General features: G+C 38.8%; 1 protein-coding gene across 1 annotated transcript; it reads left to right on the forward strand.

Annotated features, from left to right (window-relative positions):
* The first annotated feature begins 1,940 nt into the window (after positions 1 to 1,940).
* On the forward strand, positions 1,941 to 18,665 carry zcchc10 (zinc finger, CCHC domain containing 10). The gene is made up of 4 exons (XM_043703324.1): positions 1,941 to 2,107; positions 5,481 to 5,642; positions 13,393 to 13,431; positions 14,965 to 18,665. The coding sequence occupies exons 1-4, from the start codon at positions 2,067 to 2,069 to the stop codon at positions 15,218 to 15,220; spliced, it is 498 nt and encodes a 165-aa protein (XP_043559259.1). The 5' UTR covers positions 1,941 to 2,066; the 3' UTR covers positions 15,221 to 18,665.
* Positions 18,666 to 19,513: the final 848 nt, after the last annotated feature.

Genomic DNA, 19,513 nt, shown 5'->3' on the forward strand with positions numbered 1-19,513 from the left:
TTATCTGGCCATCCTGCTGTCCTTGTATGTCTGCATTCTTTGTTCCTTGTTTGTTACAGCTTGTTCTTTTATCCAGTTTCTCTTATCATACTATAAGCTTTATTGTGAAATGCCCCTGCTGCTTCTTTTTGTGGTCAACTACAACACTTTAAAGTTATTTCCTAGCTTAAAACTATTTTCTTTAAAAGACCCTTTATAATTCATTAAAGTCTTAGCCTTAAGTATACTATATGCTACATGCTACAAGAATTCCGCGACCGTTTGCATAATGTCCCACCCCCGCAACTCCCCACCCCCCCACCTGCAGAAACTACATTTCTAACCTCCCACAGTGAGCAAAACTTTCAATTGTGCTTTTCTTTGGTTTTGCACTTTACCACAACAACATTGGCAAAGCATACGCATCCAGGCACACGTTTTGTAATTCTGTCTCTATGCTGCTGGAATATATTTTGACTGATGGATAAACTGAAAATTGGCTTCCCTGTACATTTTCCAAATAGTGCTGTGATAGTAGGGACTTTCTGCGATTCCTTGACGATACCAGCCAACATCAAAGTTTAGCTTGGAGGAGAATTTATCTCTTATGAACTTAGGATTCAACATTTCTAATCATAGAGTCATCTTTCGGGAGAAGTTAAGACCTCAGATCTGTACATAATATTGTATATTCATTCATAATTGAACTATACTGCTTTGTGGTAATCCACACAATGGTAATGCCATTGCATTCTATGAAATCTAACTCACACTAAAGCATTATTTGTGAATACTGCAATTTCTGTGAGGGTCAACTGATGGAATTGCACCTTCTTCAAAGTGCAATATGGCATCATCTTTGAAACTTCTTAATATATTCAATCTGTCTGGGTACAATTGCTATAAATCCTGGACTAATTCAATGTGAGCATTCTTGATTGTTCTGCTGCCTTGGGAAACTTGGTGATCTCATGGATGGTCACAATGTTGAAATCTACTATTGGTAGTCTGCTCACTTCCACCAGATAAAATATTTGTGGTTTCCATTCCAAAATGACATAGCTGCATTGCATCATCTGTGGTCATGTAATTGCAGACAGTTACTTGGCTTATTTGCATGTGAAGTTCTTAAAGGTATATCACTCCAAAGGTGGCAACAAAACATTCTGTAGCTGGTCTGGTTTATTTGTGTCTCCAGGCCCACAGAAGACCCAACTACCCTATGAAATGGCCTTGCAAATCACTCAGCTTAAGGGCAATTAGAGATAGGCAACAAATACTGGTCTAGCCAATTATACCATCTATGAAAGAATTTTAAAAACTGCATTCATTGCTCCTTAAATGCAGAAGTACTCTGTGTCTGTATGCAACAAAACCTGGACAATATTCTTAGGTATGAATTGAGTAAGTAACATTTTCACTACACAAGTGCCAGGAAATTACCATCTCCAACAAGAGAAAATAAAACCATCGCCCCTTGCCATTCAATGTTCAAGAAGACAGTTCATCTCATTTTCTCAAGAACAACTAAGGTTAGGCAACAAATACTGCATAGCCTCCCAGAACAGAAAAGCAGCACAACACAATTTAGAAATGACCACATTCAGGTCAAATCCAAAAACAGAACTTTGATTATGATCCTGTCCCAGTGTTACTGAGTTTGTACTTCTTTCATGGCACCCGAATAAATGAAAAATAAAGAAAACTCAACACCAACAATTAAGCCTGCTCCAGAGCCGTATAGCAACATTTCTGGACAGGTTGATTATAAAATATGTTTCTTTAAGTAGCACTCAATCCCAATATTCAGCCAAATCTCTCCAATCCCTCAACAGACAAAGTGTGCATAGCATGATACAAAAGCAGTTACAAAACACACACCAAAACTGTGGGGACACTAATCGAATAGGACATATACAGAGAGGATTGATTTGAAATGCGTTGGTTAGATAGGATGTACAGGTGAGAACAGTACTCCCCAGTGAGTAGAGGTGAAATCAGTTTTGGTGCATGTTCAGGCCTAGGGTTGCTCAGGACCTTCAGGGCTGTTGCTTAGTGACGGACCCGATGCATTTCGGGAAACCAAGATGGCGACGCCTATGCACAGACTGATCGCTCGTAGACAAGCGTGAGTATTCAGCTTCTAGAACGGCCAATGATTTTTTTTTTTTATCGAGACTGAAATGGCTGCTTTCCAAGGGTTGGGTAGATGGGTTCGAGGTAAAAACTGCGTCGGCGGGAGGGCTAAAGGTGTCAGGCAGATTTCATCTTCAGCCCAGGGCCTCGGAGATGCTCCAGCCACAAACACCAGATGTTTCCTATTTGAAATGGAGAGTAGTTAAATTCCACAGGCGGCGAGAAAGGACGCCAAGACTTCGGGGAGGACTGTTGTCGTGAAGAATATTTCAGCGGTGAAATTTATCCGAACATTACAAAATCGATTAAATATAAAAGCACCACGCATAAGTAAAATGTATTTTAAACACCCAGTAAGCGAGTGTCATCCCAAATTAGGCTTTGTAAGTCTTTCTGATTTTTATTAAAACAAAATCTGATTTAAGTCAGTTTTTAACGTTTCCTACAATTATCTCGAAAATCTTCAATGATGTCCACAAAACCTGCAGGTCGTTAAAAACAAACTAAGTCTTGTTAGTTGGACTGGAGATCCAAGTGTGGTGCTGGAAAAGCACAGCAGGTCAGACAGCATCCAAGGAGCAGGAGAATCGACGTTTCGAGCATAAACCCTTAATTGGGCTTATGCCCAAAACGTCGATTCTCCTGTTCCTCGGATGCTGCCTGATCTGCTGTGCTTTTCCAGCACCCCACACTCTACTCTGGTTAGTTGGACACGTTTTAAGGGGCTCATGGGCACTCATGTATTAATTATAAGTAACTAATTTAGACTTTTTGAAGAGCTCACAACATAATTATATATCAGGATGACCAGCTTAGTTTTGCTCATCCAAGAATTTTAAAAATAATTCCAAGCATTTTGTTTTGCTTGCACATTATATTTTTTCATGTATTCATACAATTTCATTTTAAAACATTCCAGTCTATGCTGGTACTTTGTATAAAAAAAACTTACCAGTGTTAAATTTATCTTCTAATTTGACTTGTGTTCCGATGTACTTTAAAGTACAATCCAAACCTTTTAATATTCTGAATACTTCACAGTCATCTTTCAGGTTTTTCTGCAGGATAAAATGCCCAGGATGAGTCAGAGTCATACTGTATGGAAACAGACCCTTTGGTCGAACTTGTCCTCGTTGATCAGACATCCCAATCTGACTTTGCCCCATTTGCCAGTATTTGGCCCATACCCTTTAAACCATTACTATTCATACCATCCAGCCACTCCTTATAACTCAGATCCATTGCACTGATATCTTAAATTCCATCTTTCTCAGGATGCAGTCTGAACTAAGTATTTGGTAATTCCCTCCTACTTACTTCAGCTATGCAGTTCTGTATTCAATTTTTTGTTTGCTGTTTCACATTGGTTCAATGCTATGTCTACTAAGATTCTGGTAGCTGTTTTATTCTTTTTATTCAATATTTCACACAAAGGTATAACAAACGCTATCATCTGTTTTCATGTTTACCCTTACTATATAATTTCAAAGTTGCAGACTTTGATTCTTTTAGATCATAAATATTGTTATTGGAACATTTGACGAATTTGCATCAATTCTAGGATGACATTAAGCTAAATTATATACAATAGTCACATCAAACTGGTGCTGCGGGAGAGGTGCTCAATGTAGAGGAGTAGATCAATATTTGTATCTTCTGTGATATGTCAATTCCAACAAGCACCTGTTGTTTTACATCCTCAGTTGATCTCTTTTAATTCACGTGATTTATTCCGGGTTGCCACAATTTTCAACTGTTCCAAGTAAAATCTGAAATCCTTTTGGAAACTCATTAAGGATTTCTATAGTGCATTTGGAGCTATCAATTCCTCTAAGATTAAATAACCTGTTCAGCCAAGAATTTATTTTTGAGACTATTATTGTTTACTAGATTTTTTTAAAATAATCCTCAAGCTTACTTCTGTCAACTGATTCCAATATTTTACATCAAATGCAAGGAAAACTGATGTGTTTTGACTGAAGTTGGATGTTGGAATATAACAAAAACTTGCATCTGTATGATTAGCAGTGTAGAAAAGCAACCCAAGGCATTTCACAGACATGAGGAAAAAATTAGATGTTGAAGCTGGGAATACTTAGAGTTGAATTTTCTTCCGGCCAAAACCAGGGAAAGGCAGTCCTCCTGACTTGAAACCAAGGAAGATCATTGGACAAGAATCCTCTATTTATATACCTAGTGCAATTCAGTTTCCTGTCAATGGTAACCTCCAGGATGTTGATAATGGGGGCTTTGATGGCAATGCCATAAGACACAGAAGTGGAAGTAAGGCCGTTCAGCCCATCGAGTCCATTCTGCCATTCAATCATGGCTGATGGACATTTCAATGCTACTTACCCGCACTCTCCCCGTAGCCCTTAGTTCCTTGCGAGATCAAGAATTTATCAATCTCTGTCTTGAAGACATTTAACATCCAGTCCTCCACTGCGCAATGAATTCCATAGGCCCCCGGGGGCAATGAATTCCACAGGCCCCCACTCTCTGGCTGCAGAAATGTTTCCTCATTTTCATTTTAAATTGACTCCCTCTAATTCTAAGACTGTGCCCAGGGATCCTCGTATCACCACGTGTCGGAAACAAATTCCCAGCGTCCACTATTTCTAAGCCATGCATTATCTTCTAAGTTTCTGTTAGATCTCCCCTCAACTCTCTAAACTGTAATGAATGCAGTCTCAGGATCCTCAGCCATTGATGTCATGAGGCAATTACTAGATTTCCTCTGTCTCTTTCTGGATTTTGTTGTTGCATGGCAGTTGTGTGGTACAAATGTTATTTGCCATTTTTCAGCCCAAGCCTGGATACTCTCCAGGACTTGCTACATTTGGACATGGACTGCTTCAGTATCTGAGGTTATGGGAATGGTGCTGAACATTGTGCAATCATTAGTGAATATCTCCACTTCTGACCTTCTGATGGAGGGAAAGGTCATTGGTGAAGCAGCTGAAAATGATTGGGCTGAGAACAATGCCTTGAGCAACTCCAACAGAGATATCCTGGAGCTCAGATAATTATCCACCAGCAACCACAACTGTCTTCCTATATGCCAGACATGATTCCAACCACCAAAGAGTTTTTCCCCAGATTCCTATTTACTTCAGCTTTGTTAGGGCTCCTTGTTGCTACATCTGATCAAATGAGACCTTGATGTCAATGGCAGTCACTCTGTCACCTCAGCCCTGAATTCCATTCTTATGTCCATGTTTGAATCAAGGATGTAATGAGGCCAAATGCTGATTGGCCCTGGCAGAACCCAAACTGGGTATTGTTGAGCAGGTATTTATTGATAGCACTGTGGATGATGCCTTTCATCAATTAATCCATTGTGTACCCTGGTTTTTGTGCTTTAGAGAAGCTAATAAACAGCACGTTCGATGTCAGAAATGTTTAGAATATGGCCATTGGACCTATGAGTGCACTGGAAAACGGAAGTATCTGCACAGACCCTCAAGAACAGTGCAATTAAAGAAGACTTTGAAAGAAAAACAAAATAAACTCGCCTTGCCACCAAGGTAAGTCTGATTCCATACCAAAATCCCTTTGAATGGCTTAGTGGACAAATAGTGTGTGGAGGCCTGAGCATGTGAACCAGAAAGATCCTACTTTGATCCCTAGTCTACTGCATAAGAAATTAGAGTAGGGGAAGACTGTACGTCTTGTCAAGCATACTCTGTCATTGATTGTCTCCACATCCTTAAACTGTATCCCTGTTCTCCAGATTATCTATTAAGGAGAAACAGCATCTTGACATCTGTTCTACCCCTTTATAAGCTTCAATGTTTCTTCTAAATTTAATAGGGTATAGATCCAATCTAGTGATTCTTTACTGCACTGTGTCCAATGCAATAGCCTGCCTTCAATATGGAGACCAAAATTGCTCACTCTTGTCTAGGTATAATTTCATCAAACACCTATACAATTGTAGCGATACATCTTTGTTCTTGTATTCCAATTCCTCAGTAATAAAGGCTGATATTAATTACCTTAATTTCCTCACTGTCTTTGCTTCTAAGTTACCTCCATCTTTGTGGAGGTGTAACCTATACTTTGTATTGCAAAGGCAGTCACAAAATATTTGTTCGACCACCATGATTCATGGAACAATTCAGTGGGGAGAGAAAAGAGAAATTTAGTCGTAATTGGGGATAGTATTGGTAAGGCTTGGACATTGTTCTCTGTGGCTAGGATTGAGGATCTGAAGGCTATGTTGCCTACCTGATGCCAGGGTTCAGGATATCTCATCTGGAACTTGGAGTGCGAGGAAAAAAAAATCTAGTTGTTGTGAACCACGTGGGTAGCAACAATTTAGGTAAACGAGGAACAAGTTTTGCTGAGGGAATAAGAGCAGTTAGGGGCTAAATTGTAAAGTAGAACCAAAAGGTAGTCATCTCTAAATTACTACACAAGGTCAATGAGATTTAAGAGGTGAATGCAACACTCAAAGATTGGTGTGGGAGAAATGGGTTTGAATTTATGGGACATTGACACCACTACTGGGAGAGAGAGCTGTTCCAGTGAACCAGGTTGCATCGGAATTGTGCTGAGACCAGGTTTTGGAATTAAATATTGAAGTGTAATCCTCCTTTTTTTTCAGAATGATAAGTAGGAAGGAAAATGAGATGGTGTAGCTTTGTGGAATTAATTAAGAATCTCATGGTAAAGGACCCTCAAGTAAAGAGTGATCTTAGAATGCGAGAACTTCAAATTTAGTTTGAGGACAAGAAATTGGAGTTCGACACTAGTATTCTCTAGTTCAACAAAGGTTATGATGTAGACATATGGACAAGTTTGGCTAATCAGCATAAAGTCAGAATAAGTGGGTCTTTTATCGATTGGCAGGATGTAATTAGTAGAATGCCATTGAGTTTGATTCTCCATCTCCAGCTGTTTACTATCTATCTAAATGGCCTAGCTGCAGGAATAGAAACTATTATAGCCAGATTTGCAGACGACACTAAAATAGGTGGGATTAAGTAAGTTGCAATAAAGAAATAATAAATTTTACAAGTGCATATGGATAGGTTATGCGAATGGGCCAAGATTTGTCAGATGGAGTTTAAAGTGGATAAGTGAGAGGTTATCCACTGTGCAATCATGTTCAGTGGTGGAAATAGCCTCTTTATTGAGCATCCAGAGTAGCAAAGTTCAAGGCAGCAATGAAATCCAAAGTAAAGTTTTACAGTCACCTCTTTTATACACAGTTTTTATATACATTAAACTTTTAGCACTATGACGTCACTATGATGTATCTATTTTACACAGGTTTGCGTGACATCTGTCCTGGAGAAGCAGGAGATTGTTTACACACTTGCCAAATGCTGGCTGTTACTCCTAATGGGATTAGAATGTCTGACCAGTCTGAGCTTGCATAATTAAGAGGTGTTAGCCCTTTTGTCTTTTAAAGTTAGTAATGTTAGTAGAAATGAAATTAAATTAATGGTAAGAAATGCAGTAGAGTCAGATTGTGTAGAATCTGTGTGGGTGGAATTGAGGAACTACAATGGTAAAAAGCCCATACTTGGAGTTGTGTACAGGCCTCAAAACAGTAGTCAGGACTGGGGCACAAGATACACCAGAAGAAAGAAAAGGTGTGCAAGAGAAGCAACATTACAGTGATGATGGGGGATTTCAATATGCAGGTGGACTGGGAAAGTCAGGTTAGTAATGGATTGCAAGAGAAGGCCATTTGTGTAATGTCTATGAGATGGCTTTTTAGAGCAGCTTGTGGTGATGCCCACTAGGAAACTGACAATACTGGATTTAGTGTCCAATGAGGCAGACTTGATAAGAGAGGTGAAGGAAACCTTCGGAGGTAGTGATCATAATATGATTGAATTTACTCTGCAGTTTGAGAGGGAGAAGATAGAGTCAGAGATAACGGTATTACAGTAGAATAAAGGCAACTATAGAGGCATCAGGGTGGACCTGGACAGAATTGACTGGGAGAGGAGGCTATCAGGAAAGACAGCGGAACAGCAATGGCAGGAGTTTCTGGGAGTAATTCAGGAGACATAGCAAAAGTTCATCTTGAGAAAAAAAGAAACATGGTGCATGGAGGATGACACAATCATAGCTGACGAGGGAAATGAGGGACAGCATAAAAGCAAAAGGGAAAGCATATATTGTGGCAAAGGACAGTGGGAAATGAGAGGATTGGGAAGTTTACAAACACCAGCAAAAAAAAGGAGGGAGAAAATAAATGAGGGTAACCTAGCCAATGATATAAAAGAAGACTGTAAAAGTTTCTTTAGATATATAAAGAGCAAAAATGGACATTGGGCCACTGAAAAGATTGCACTTAGGGTATAGTAGTGCGGAACAAGGAAATAGCTGAGGAACTGAATAATTGCTTTGCATCAGCATTCATGGTGGAAGACACAAATAATATCCCAAAAATTCGAGAGAGTGAGGGGGCCAGAGCTGAGTATGGTGGCCATCACCAAGAAGAAGGGGCGGCACGGTGGCTCAATGGTTAGCACTGCTGCCTCACAGCACCAGGGACCTGGGTTCAATTCCCACCTCGGGCAACTGTCTGTGTGGAATTTGCACATTCTCTGTGTGGAATTCCTCCGGGCGCTCCGGTTTCCTCCCACAGTCTAAAGATGTGCAGATTAGGTGAATTGACCATGCTAAATTGCCCGTAGTGTTAGGTGCATTAGTCTGGGGTGAATGTAGGAGGGTGGTTTGTACTTCGGAGGGTCAGTGTGGAGTTGTTGGGCTGAAGGGCCTATTTCCACCTTGTAGGTAATCTAATCTAGTCTAAAAAACTGAATGGCCTGAAGGTGAATAAATCATCTGGGCCAAGAGTTCTAAAGGAGATAGCTGAAACAACAGTGGAGGTGTTAGTGGTGATCTTTCAGGAATCCCTAGAGGACTGGAAAATCATTAACATGACACTACTGTTTAAAAAGAGAGTAAGGCAAAAGATGAAAAATTACAGTTTAATTAGCTTAACCGCGGTCATTTCTGAATATGTGGGAGTGTATAATAAAATAGGGCAAAGTCAGCATAGTTCCATCAAGGGAGGTCATGCCTGCAAATCTGCTAGATTTCCTTGAGGAAGTAATGCACAGGTTAGACCAAGGAGAGCCATTGGATGTTATCTACCTGGACTTGAAGAAGGTACTGCATAGGAGGCTACTGAGCAAGGTAAGGGCCCATGGTATTAGAGGCAAGGTGCGAGGTGAATAGAATATTGGCTGTCTAGCAGAAAGCTGAGGTTAGGGATAATAGAGTTTTTCTCAGGATGTTAGCCGGTGACTAGTGGTGTTCTGCAAGGATCAGTGTTGGGACCACAATGTTTCACTTTGTACATTAACGATCTAGATGAAGAAACTGAGGGCATTCTTGCTAAGTTTGCAGGCGATACAAAGATAGGTAGCAGGACAGGTCGTATTGAGGAGGCAGGAGGCTGCAGAAGGATTTGACAAGGTTGGAAGAGTGGACAAAAAAGTAACAGAGTACAACATGGGATAGTGTGAGGTCATGCACTTTGATAGGAAGAATAGAAGGGTGGACTGTTTTCTATATTGGGACAAAACTCAGAAGTCTGAAATGTAAAGAGACTTAGGAATTCTAATCCAGGATCTGGATTAAAATGTACAGGTTAGGTGAATTGGCCATGCTAAATTGCCCGTAGTGTTAGTAGAAGGTGTAAATGTAGGGGAATGGGTCTGGTTGGGTTGCTCTTCAGAGGGTCGGTGTGGACTTGTTGGGCCGAAGGGCCTGTTTACACACTGTAAGTAATCTAATCTAATCTAATATCTCAGGAACGATGTCCTGGCTCTGGAGTGTGTTCAGAGGAGGTTCACGAGAATGGTCCCAGGAATGAATAGCTTAACATGTGAGGAATATTTGAGGATTCTGGGTCTACGCTTGGAATTTAGAAGGATGAGGGGGATCTAATTGAAACTTACGGAATACTGAATGAGCTGTTCAGAGTGGATGTTGGGAAGATGTTTCCATTGTAGGGGAGACTAGAACCCGAGGGTATAGCCTTCAAGTAAAACTGAGACAAGGAGAAACTTCTTCAGCCAGAGAGTGGTGAATCTATGGAACTCACTGCCACAGAAGGCTGTGGAGGCCAGGTCATTGAGTATATTTATGACTGAGATAGGTTCTTGATTATCATGGGGATTAAGGGTTACTGGGAGGAAATGGGAGAATGGAGTTGAGAAACTTATCAGCCATGATTGAATGGTGGAGCAGACTTGACGGATGGAATGACCTAATTTGTGCTTCTATGTCTTATGGTCTTTATCGTCTAAGTACTAGACCTATATGATCTAAATAAGTGAGAAATTATATGTGTGCTAAATAAAAATACAGAGGCTATATAAACTGGCCGCAACTAGGTCATGAGATTTCATCTACTATTGCCGTTATTTGACAGTTCCCACACAGGCAGTTTAATATGCATTTAAAAAGTATAAATCTGCATGTTAGTACCAGATAGTAGTCCCAAGTAAAAGTTAGATTAGGTAGTACAGTGTTATAGAAATAGGTCGTGTTTAAGGAAATTTCAAAAAGATAAAAAGCAGCAGATTTTAGGGACATGCTGGTGGATGAAACTGTTTGATGTCCTGCAGCCGATTCAGGTACTGAGAGATGGTTACTAAGGGCTAATTGATATTCTAATCTTTCCATAGTTTCGAGTGAGTTATGGAGACAAGATGGTGATAGATCAGAGTGGAAGGTGGAATGGATAGGTAGGACACTTCAAGAGGGCAGTGCCAGGTTGGAGGGATGGATCTGGGATAAGGTGGAGGGAGGGGAGATGAGGAAACTGGTGAAGTCAACATTAAGTCTATGTGGTTGGAGGGTTCGAAGGCGGAAGATGAGGTTTTCTTCCTCTAGTTGTCGGGTGACTAGGATTTGACGGTGGAAGAGGCCCAGAACCTGCATGTCCTTGGTGGAGTGAGAGAGGGAGTTTAATGTTCGGCCACAGGGCGGAGGCGTTGTTTGGTGCATGTGCCCCAGGGATGTTCTCTGAAACATTCCACAAGTTGGTATCTTGTCTCCCCAATGTAGAGGAGACCACATCAAAAGCAACGAATACAGTATTGGATGGTCAGGAAAATCTCTGCCAGATGTGGTAAATGCAAGGGACAGTTCGCCAAGCATCGCAGCCGGGCCCGCAGGGACTGACCGACCCTCCCAGTCACCGCACATTTTAATTCCCCTTCCCACTCCCTTTCCGACATGACCATCCTTGGTCTCCTCCATTGCCACAACAAACCACGCTGCAAATTGGAGGAACAACACCTCATCTTCTGCCTGGGCAGCCGACAGCTCCGAGGACTCAACATTAACCTCTCCAATTTCAAATAATCTCCTTTCCCATTTCCCAATCCCATTTCCAGCCCCTCCCCATCCCTTCCATTCCTTCCTGCCCTCAACTTGATTCACTCCCAGGTGTATCCCATTGACCAACCAGATCGTACCCTCTACCTGTCTTCACCTATCCCCACTTCACCCTACCCCTGCCACGCCCTTTATCTGCAGTTCCCCCTACATGCAGCCCTTCTTGCTGTGTTCTTCCTGCCTCCTGCCAGACTATTTCGGAGAGCAATTAAGAATCCAACATATTACAGTGGTCCGAGAGTCACATGTAGGTTACATCAGGATAAGGACAATAGATGTTTTTCCCCTCTAAATGGTACTAGTGAATAGATGAGTTTTTTATGATTGTTTCATGGTCACCATTATTGAGATCACCTTTCAATTCCAGATTTTAATTGAAGAAAGCAGCTTATAATGTTGCAAAGAATAGTAGTCAGTCTGAAGATTGAGAGTCTTTTTTTTCAGAAACCAGCAAAGACCATTCTATATTGTCCCACGAGAGAAAACATCCTCTCTATGTCTACTTTGTCAATCCCCTTGAGCTGCAATTAAACCTTCTCTCATTCTTCTAAACCCGATTACATGCCTTCTAAACTCTAGATTAAACTGCTCAATCTGGTCTTTTCTAGTCACCCAGTTATAGGAAGGATATTATTAAGACGGACAGGGTTCAGAAGAGATTTACCAGGTTGTTACCAGGAAGTTTGAGTTATAAAGAAGGCTGGGACTTCTTTCATTGGAGCATAGAAGGATGAGAGACTAGCTTATAGAAGTTTATAAAATAATAACAGGTATAGATAAAGTTAATGGTAGTTTTTTTTTCCTAGGATGGGGAATTTCAAGACTTAGGGGGCACATTTTTAAGGTGAGAAGAGAGAGATTTAAAAAGGGCAAAAGGGACAATTTTTTTTCTTTCACACAGAGGGTGGTTCGCATGTGGAATGAACATCCTGAGGAAGTGGTGGATGTGGGTACAATTATAACATTTAAAAGATATTTGAATAAGTACATGAATAGGAAAGGTTTGGAGGGATATGGAGCAGGCAGGAGGGACTAGTTTAGTTTGGGATTATGTTCAGCATGGACTGACTGAACTAAAGGGTCTATTTCTGTATAAGACAAACACTACCTTTGGAATCAATCTAGTGAATTGCACCTGAACTGCCTCCAATACAACTATGTCCCTTCAAAATTTTTTGTACTCTGGACTATTTATTTATCAACCTTGATCTCTGCATGATGATTGGAATTAATTTGTTCATTTCTCAAAGATTGAGGTAAATTGATAACCAAGGGAATAGTAGGCACACTATAATTGAATTTTGTAATCTCAAACTAGGGAGGGAGGCAGTCAACTAAGGTTTACATTTTTTTATTCATTAATGAGATGAGGGCATCATTGGCTCGACTGGTGTTTATTGAACATGCTTAATTGCACAGAGGGCAGTTAAGAGTCAACCACATTGCAGTGGGTCTGGGGTCACATGGAGGCCAGACCAGGTGAAGACAGTAGTTTCCTTCCTTAAGAGATATTAGTGAACGAGATAGGTTTTTCCAACAATCGACAGTGGGTTCATTGTTATCCTCAGGCTCTTAATTCCAGATTTTTATTGAATTCAAATTCCCACAATCAGCCATGGCAGGATTTGAACCTGGGTCCTCAGAAAATTACCTGGACCGCTGGATGAACACTCAGTGATAATTTATCCGTTGAAGAACTGTGCATGTACCAATTTCAGCATGGCTATGAGATTGGCTGTAGGCTCTCACAAACATTGTGCACTGGACAGGGAGTCATACTGCAGTAAAAGTTATTCATTTCTCAGGAGGTTTGGGGGAAGAAAATGCCATTAAGTTTGCATGAACTCCCTACAGCCCTAAATATTAACTAAAATTGTTCATTTATTTTTCTTTAAACAGTGGACAAGGAATTACAGAAAACAAGATGAAGAAGAAAAGGTAAGCTTTTGAGAATTGCAAACTTATTACGGTTGCTGAGTACTTTTTCCAAAATATCCCTGCTCTTGTCTATCCTATCAGTACTTCTCAGCACTCCTCTCATCTCTCCAGTACCAATAGTACTCCAGTTCCAAAATACCTCTATGTACTTTAGTATTGCGAATTTACATTAGCTTTTCTCTATCCTTTCTCTATAATTATCTGCCAAATGATTGTAATACCTGGAATTTCCACTCCAAGCCAAGTTCCAACTGATTTTTTTTTCTTTCTACAATAATGCTACTTTCTATCTTCTGCTATTCCATATAATTGAATAGAACTGGGTATTCAAGGAGGAAGAGGAGTCTTGAACCATGCAGTGACCAGAACATTATCACTGAGAGGAACAGTGAAGAAAGGAAGGAACAGTCGTGCTAGCATGAAATTGTTAGAACAATACTAGGGTGAAATGAACAAGTGTGGAGTGGGGGTGTTACAGGCAACTGTCGTGCCACCTTGAAATGTATACTGTATACAGAGCTCTGTCAAATGTCAGAAGGTTTTTCTTTTTCCAGAAGAATAAAGTGTCAACTTCTGCAGTCAGTGCAAATTTACTCTCAACATTCAAAAGAGAGTTGGTTAGATTTCAAGCTAAGATTAAGATACTCTACATTGGATAGGTGAACTGTTAGGTGACCTCATTATCAGTGTGGTCATCTAGAACTTGTTTTGTTCAAGTTTCAGCTTTAAGGAGAGATATCCTTAAGTTATTTTTCCCTTGTAGTCAGTTCTGCTATAACACGGTGGTTCTGTTCTTGTGCAAGCTCATATTTTAAGAAAATTGTGGAATAGTAGCACCATTTAAACTAATGGGGCCGGAATCATGTTATAACACATACATGCTTTAAACGTTTGCGCTTTAGCAACAGTATCTTCAATTCATCAATTGCATTATAGTGAATATGTGTTAATGAAATGTGTGTTATAGCAGAATGACTTATAATTGGTTTTTGCCTTTCTTTTCTGCTCACTTTATCTCTCAGGTGAGTGGGAACACTGGGTTGATGATTCATTAACAGTGCAAATATTTTGCAAGTTGTTATGTAGAGCTGTTCGTGCATTCTGATAATGTTCCAAAAGGCTTCAAAGCCAATTTAGACACTAGCATGATCCTACAAATGACAATTAGTTTTAAAAAATGATTCGTGTTTTGTTGGGTATTGCTGGTTATCACATGAGCAGTTATATGATTTCAAAGCTATGACATGCAGCTCTTAGATTGCCACCACTTGTGGATAACTGTATAGTCAACATAATATACAGTTATCTGTTGAATTAGTAGAATTTCCCTATATCAAGCAACTTGATATAATTTGTGTTGTTTAAAGTAATATTGAAGAATTTCTACCAAAATGAATGGCAAAAAAGGAACACAGGCACAACAAGAACACTGCCTCTAATGCATGCACAGTATGATATCCAGTCAAGAGATTTTACATGACCTGTTATATAATAAGGAGTTAATTGTCTTGTATATTCACTCTTCATTTCAAGGCCTCAGAGTGTTAGTAGCAGCAGCAGCAGTACTTCATCCACTGATTCATCTTCAGATAGTGAAACATCATCCAATTCCTCCACATCAGAGAGCAGCAGCAGTGACGATGAAAGTTCCTCAACTGACAGCTCCTCATCATCCTCAACATCATCATCCAGTGAATCATCTTCCTCTGATTCAGATTCTGACTCTAGTTCCAGTAGTAGTATTAGCAGCTCTGAGGAAGAGCCACCAAAAAAGAGGCGGAAATCGTGACATTGTGACTTTGATTTGTGACAATTTCAAATCAATGATTTCTTTCATTCAAAACTCTAGATGTATTCATTTTAAGGCACTTAAACCAAGAAACTAATTTCTCATATTTGGAATTCACATAGACAAACTATTGATCAGATGTGCAGTACGTGGCCGACGTTTGTCTGCATATTTGATCTGTGGTCCTTTTCCTTTAAAAGTGTATATATTTTTCTCTACAGTGCACATGGTGTTTCTGTTATCTGAACTCTAGTAATTTAGGGGGAGAACATTCAGACACCAAAGTAGTCAGCTATCAAAACTGTAAGAAATAAATCTCTGGACTGCAGAATCACCTTTACAGCACAGGCAGTAGGCCAAGTGGCCTCATTTATTGGTCGATCCTTTGAAAAAGTTATTCACTTGGTTCTTTAATCTGTGCTGTTTCTATTTGTTTTCTTTTTGGATGTTTATCTGTTTCTCTTTAAATGTAGTTATGGATTGTCCTTCTATCAGTGTTTATTGGTCTATTTGACATGTAAGCAATGTGTAGATATTAAAAGAAAAATTGCCAAAGTTTTCCAATTGTTCTTTAAGTGGTTAACTTTAAATTGTTGATTTGTCGGTCAATGGAAATAGATTTTTCTTAATTACCTGATCAAAATTTTTAAATGTTGAAATATGCCATTATATTTCCTCACGCTTTCCTTGAATTCTTTTGGACATAGGGAATCCTGTTCACAGGAAAATAAGGCAATAGTAGTGTTTCACTTTTTTTGCTCTTGTTACGTGTATTCTCTATGCTATACTTGTATAGTTTCCAATCTGTCACAAAATTATAATTAAATGAATGGATTCCTGAAATCTGAAATAAAACTAATCAGGGAAAAATCTCACCAGGATTGGTAGCTTCTGTGTTGCAAGAAAAATAAAGGTAATGTTTCATGTCTATGACCTTTCATCAGAACAAGGAAAAGTTACAAATGTCAATAGGTTTTAAGCAAGAGATGGGTGGGGCAAGGACAAAAGAAAGATCTGTGAAAGGGTGGAAGACAGGAGAGAGCAAATGACAAAAGAAGTAATCCTCCAGATGCTGATGGGGCACACTTTTGATTCTTTTCTTGCCTCATCGCTATTCCCTTTGACCCTGGAGATCTGATTTTTCTGACAATCCGTGCTGTCTATCATACACCTTCCTTTTGTCATTGTCCAACTTTCTGTGATTTTTTTCTTTCTCTCAAAACAGATGCCAAATGTCCTTAATTGTTTTTCCACCATTTTCTTATTTATAATAGTATTCTCATCCACATGATTCTTGTTTCCTTTTCTTGTTGTTTTAAACCATAAATACATCAAACAAAATGGACAAGAGGCTGTTTAATCACCATTTTGAACCAGAATCAGTGCATTTTTCCCCTTCTTATTTAGCCATAAAGATAACAGGTATTAGAAATATTTTCAATTATCCATAGTGAATCAAGCACTGTACAGTAAAGAAAAATTGAATGTCTACATTCAGAGAGAAATAGAACTTCATTTATAACTAAACAAGACAGAGGTATATTGCAGAGGTATATTGAACATAATTTTCCATAAAGTGTCAATTTTTAAAAATAATAGCATTTTAAAATTAAATAATTCCAAACATGGCCATCCTGAATTTCAATGCTGTGACTGCGCTCCGTTTAAACATAATAAATTTACCTGCATTTTTATGTATTTCACCTTGATGTTCATGATTCCTTTGTACACTGTTCAAGAACAATGCCTTGAGTAGTGTGTTGACCAATGCTGCAGGTAAAACAAACATCTAGTATAATAGTTCATACAAAGATGTTATCAAAATATAATTACAGCCACAAGGTATGGCTGTATATTATACGTTTGAATACTGGAACTTAGTGTTTTCATAAAAGTACTATTAGTTTTCATAATCTGAAGTATATAGTTAGCACAGAGGTTTATTTTAATTGAACAAGATCTTTTTTATCTCTCAACGTTTCTTTTTTGGTAGGTTTCTCCTCCATGTCCTTATGCTCTGTCTCATTTGTATCCTTTGCATCTTGATATATTTTTGCCAAGATAGAAAATATTTATCCTGTCTCATTTCTGTGCCACATGAATCCTTGCAAAATGTTCTTAGATTTTACAACATAGAGTCATAGTTTAAGTGATTTTCAACATGCATAAATTTGGGCACTTGTGTGATGCATTATACATCAAATTAAGACAAAAGTCTGTTTTCATTTATATTTACATTGCTTTGTATAAAGTTGCTTTGTTATAATTTGTAAATCGCAGCTGAAAATTTACTATTTAATCTACCTAACCAGTTTGATGCAATGATCTATTTCCTAACTCATTATTGAAACCTAAAAATGTTCAAAAGTATTAAACTTTAACTAAGATAATTGCTTCACAATTTTCCATAAATATGTGCATATTTTACAGGACTTATTTTGAAGCTGCGCAGCTACTATTCTTTCAAAGTTTTGGAGCAGCCTTGTCTCTGTTTTGCCATGTAGCTGATTCTTTTCTGCCAAACTGTGTTGCTGCATGCTTCGACAAGTAAGGTGTGTTTTTGCAAAATTCATTTTCTTTATTCTGTGCAGTTTAGGCGTGAGAATGTGTCACCAGCAGCTGAATTATGAAGAGGCATGAAATGTCTTGTCATTGGTGTGATTTGAATCATTACCTTCTTAAGACCTGAATACTGAAAACTTCTGTATATAATTGTTATATGAAAATATTGTACTTTTACATTTGCTTTTGTGAATTTATGCATTGAGAATTTTAAATCTCTTTCTCTAAAATACTACTTCTTGCATGTTACAGTACCTTGGCTGCAGCCATCTTTTGTGAACTTTGACAAAGTTAACACTATGCCCTGTTGATCCTGAACAGAGTGTTCATAGGTTATAAAATTGGGTAAAGGGAAACGGTAGGCAACACAAGCCAAAACGATTCTATTCTTGAGCAACATTGTTATTGGGACCATTGAGATGGCCCCACATCTTGTCTGTGTCATCCTACTCAACATACTCAAACAAGCAATCACAAGATCTTTTTAATTTAAACTGCTTCATTTTACACAGTGTAGTGAATTTATTGACTCATTCAAGCAGTGTATGAAAGCAAAAGTTTTAAAATAGTTTAGTTTTTGGTGATGTGGGCCCTTTTTTAAAATCATTGCATATCATGTTTGTATTATCTTTAAATGGAGGGACAGCCTATAACTTATTTAAAGCATTGTGCAGTAAAATTTCATCAACATTGGCTTTTTTTTGTATGTTACACTGTTTGTCTAAATCAGATTTTCATATTTATATAAATCTTTTAAAAAGTGTTTCCAGTATTTTAGTATGATGTGGATTAAACATTCTAAAACCAATTGTTACTTCTGTGACTGTATTAATTCAAATTTATTCCCTTTTCTGCTTTTAAATAAAAATATTACAACTATGAATATCCTGGTACAATTTCTTAAAAAAGAATTATAGAAAGTACATTGGACCCTTGTTCTTCAACTGAAACTCAAAAACAAGGAATCTGCTTTTTATTCTTTCATTAAATGTTGGCAGGGCCAGCACTTCTTGCCCATCTCTAAATGTCATAAAGGTGGAGATTTTCAATTTCTTGAACCACTACAGTCCATCTACTGCAATTAGATCTCCATTGCTGCTGAGAAAGTAAAGACAATACAGTTCTCAGTCAGGGTGATGTGTTGTCTAGAGTGGAACATGAGTGTTCCATGCCCCTGTTGCCCTTGTCCTAAGTGGTAGAAGTCATAGGTCTGCAAGGTTCTGTTAAAAGACCCTTAGTAAGCAGTGCATTTTTCATCGAGGTACGTTCTGCTGCCATTGTGCCTTAGTGGTGAAGGGATGAGTTTTTAAAGTTTTGGGTGGGATGCTGATCAAACACTGATCTAAATACATATAAATGCAGAGACTTCATAAATAGTTCAGTAGAAACATAAACTGAAAGCCTGCCCAGAGACATCTCCAATTGTCATTCAATGTCACTCCAGCACCACTCTAATACAAACTGCTGATCAAGCAGTCTGCTTTATCCTGGATGGTGCCAAACCTCATGTGTTGTTGGAGTGACACTCAAAGACAAATGGAGATTATTCTATCACACTCTTGACTTGTGTCTCTGGGCAGGCTTTCAGCTGTCAGCAGTTTAGTTTTCCACCTCAGAACACTTTGCCAATGAACTATTTGTGAAGTCCCTGCATTTATATGTATTTCGATCAGTTTCTGGTCAGCATTCCCAAGATGTTCTTATTGGGAATTCTGCAATAGTAATGCCATT

This window comes from Chiloscyllium plagiosum, chromosome 14 (genome assembly GCF_004010195.1).
Source record: "Chiloscyllium plagiosum isolate BGI_BamShark_2017 chromosome 14, ASM401019v2, whole genome shotgun sequence".
Taxonomy (NCBI): domain Eukaryota; kingdom Metazoa; phylum Chordata; class Chondrichthyes; order Orectolobiformes; family Hemiscylliidae; genus Chiloscyllium; species Chiloscyllium plagiosum.

What these genes read in the sequence shown, in the direction of transcription:
- zcchc10 (XM_043703324.1), top strand. Translation starts at nt 2,067, where the DNA reads ATGGCGACGCCTATGCACAGACTGATCGCTCGTAGACAAGC. An exon ending in AAACTCGCCTTGCCACCAAG is followed by an intron (nt 5,643 to 13,392) that starts GTAAGTCTGATT and finishes TTCTTTAAACAG; the next exon opens with TGGACAAGGAATTACAGAAA. An exon ending in AACAAGATGAAGAAGAAAAG is followed by an intron (nt 13,432 to 14,964) that starts GTAAGCTTTTGA and finishes CTTCATTTCAAG; the next exon opens with GCCTCAGAGTGTTAGTAGCA.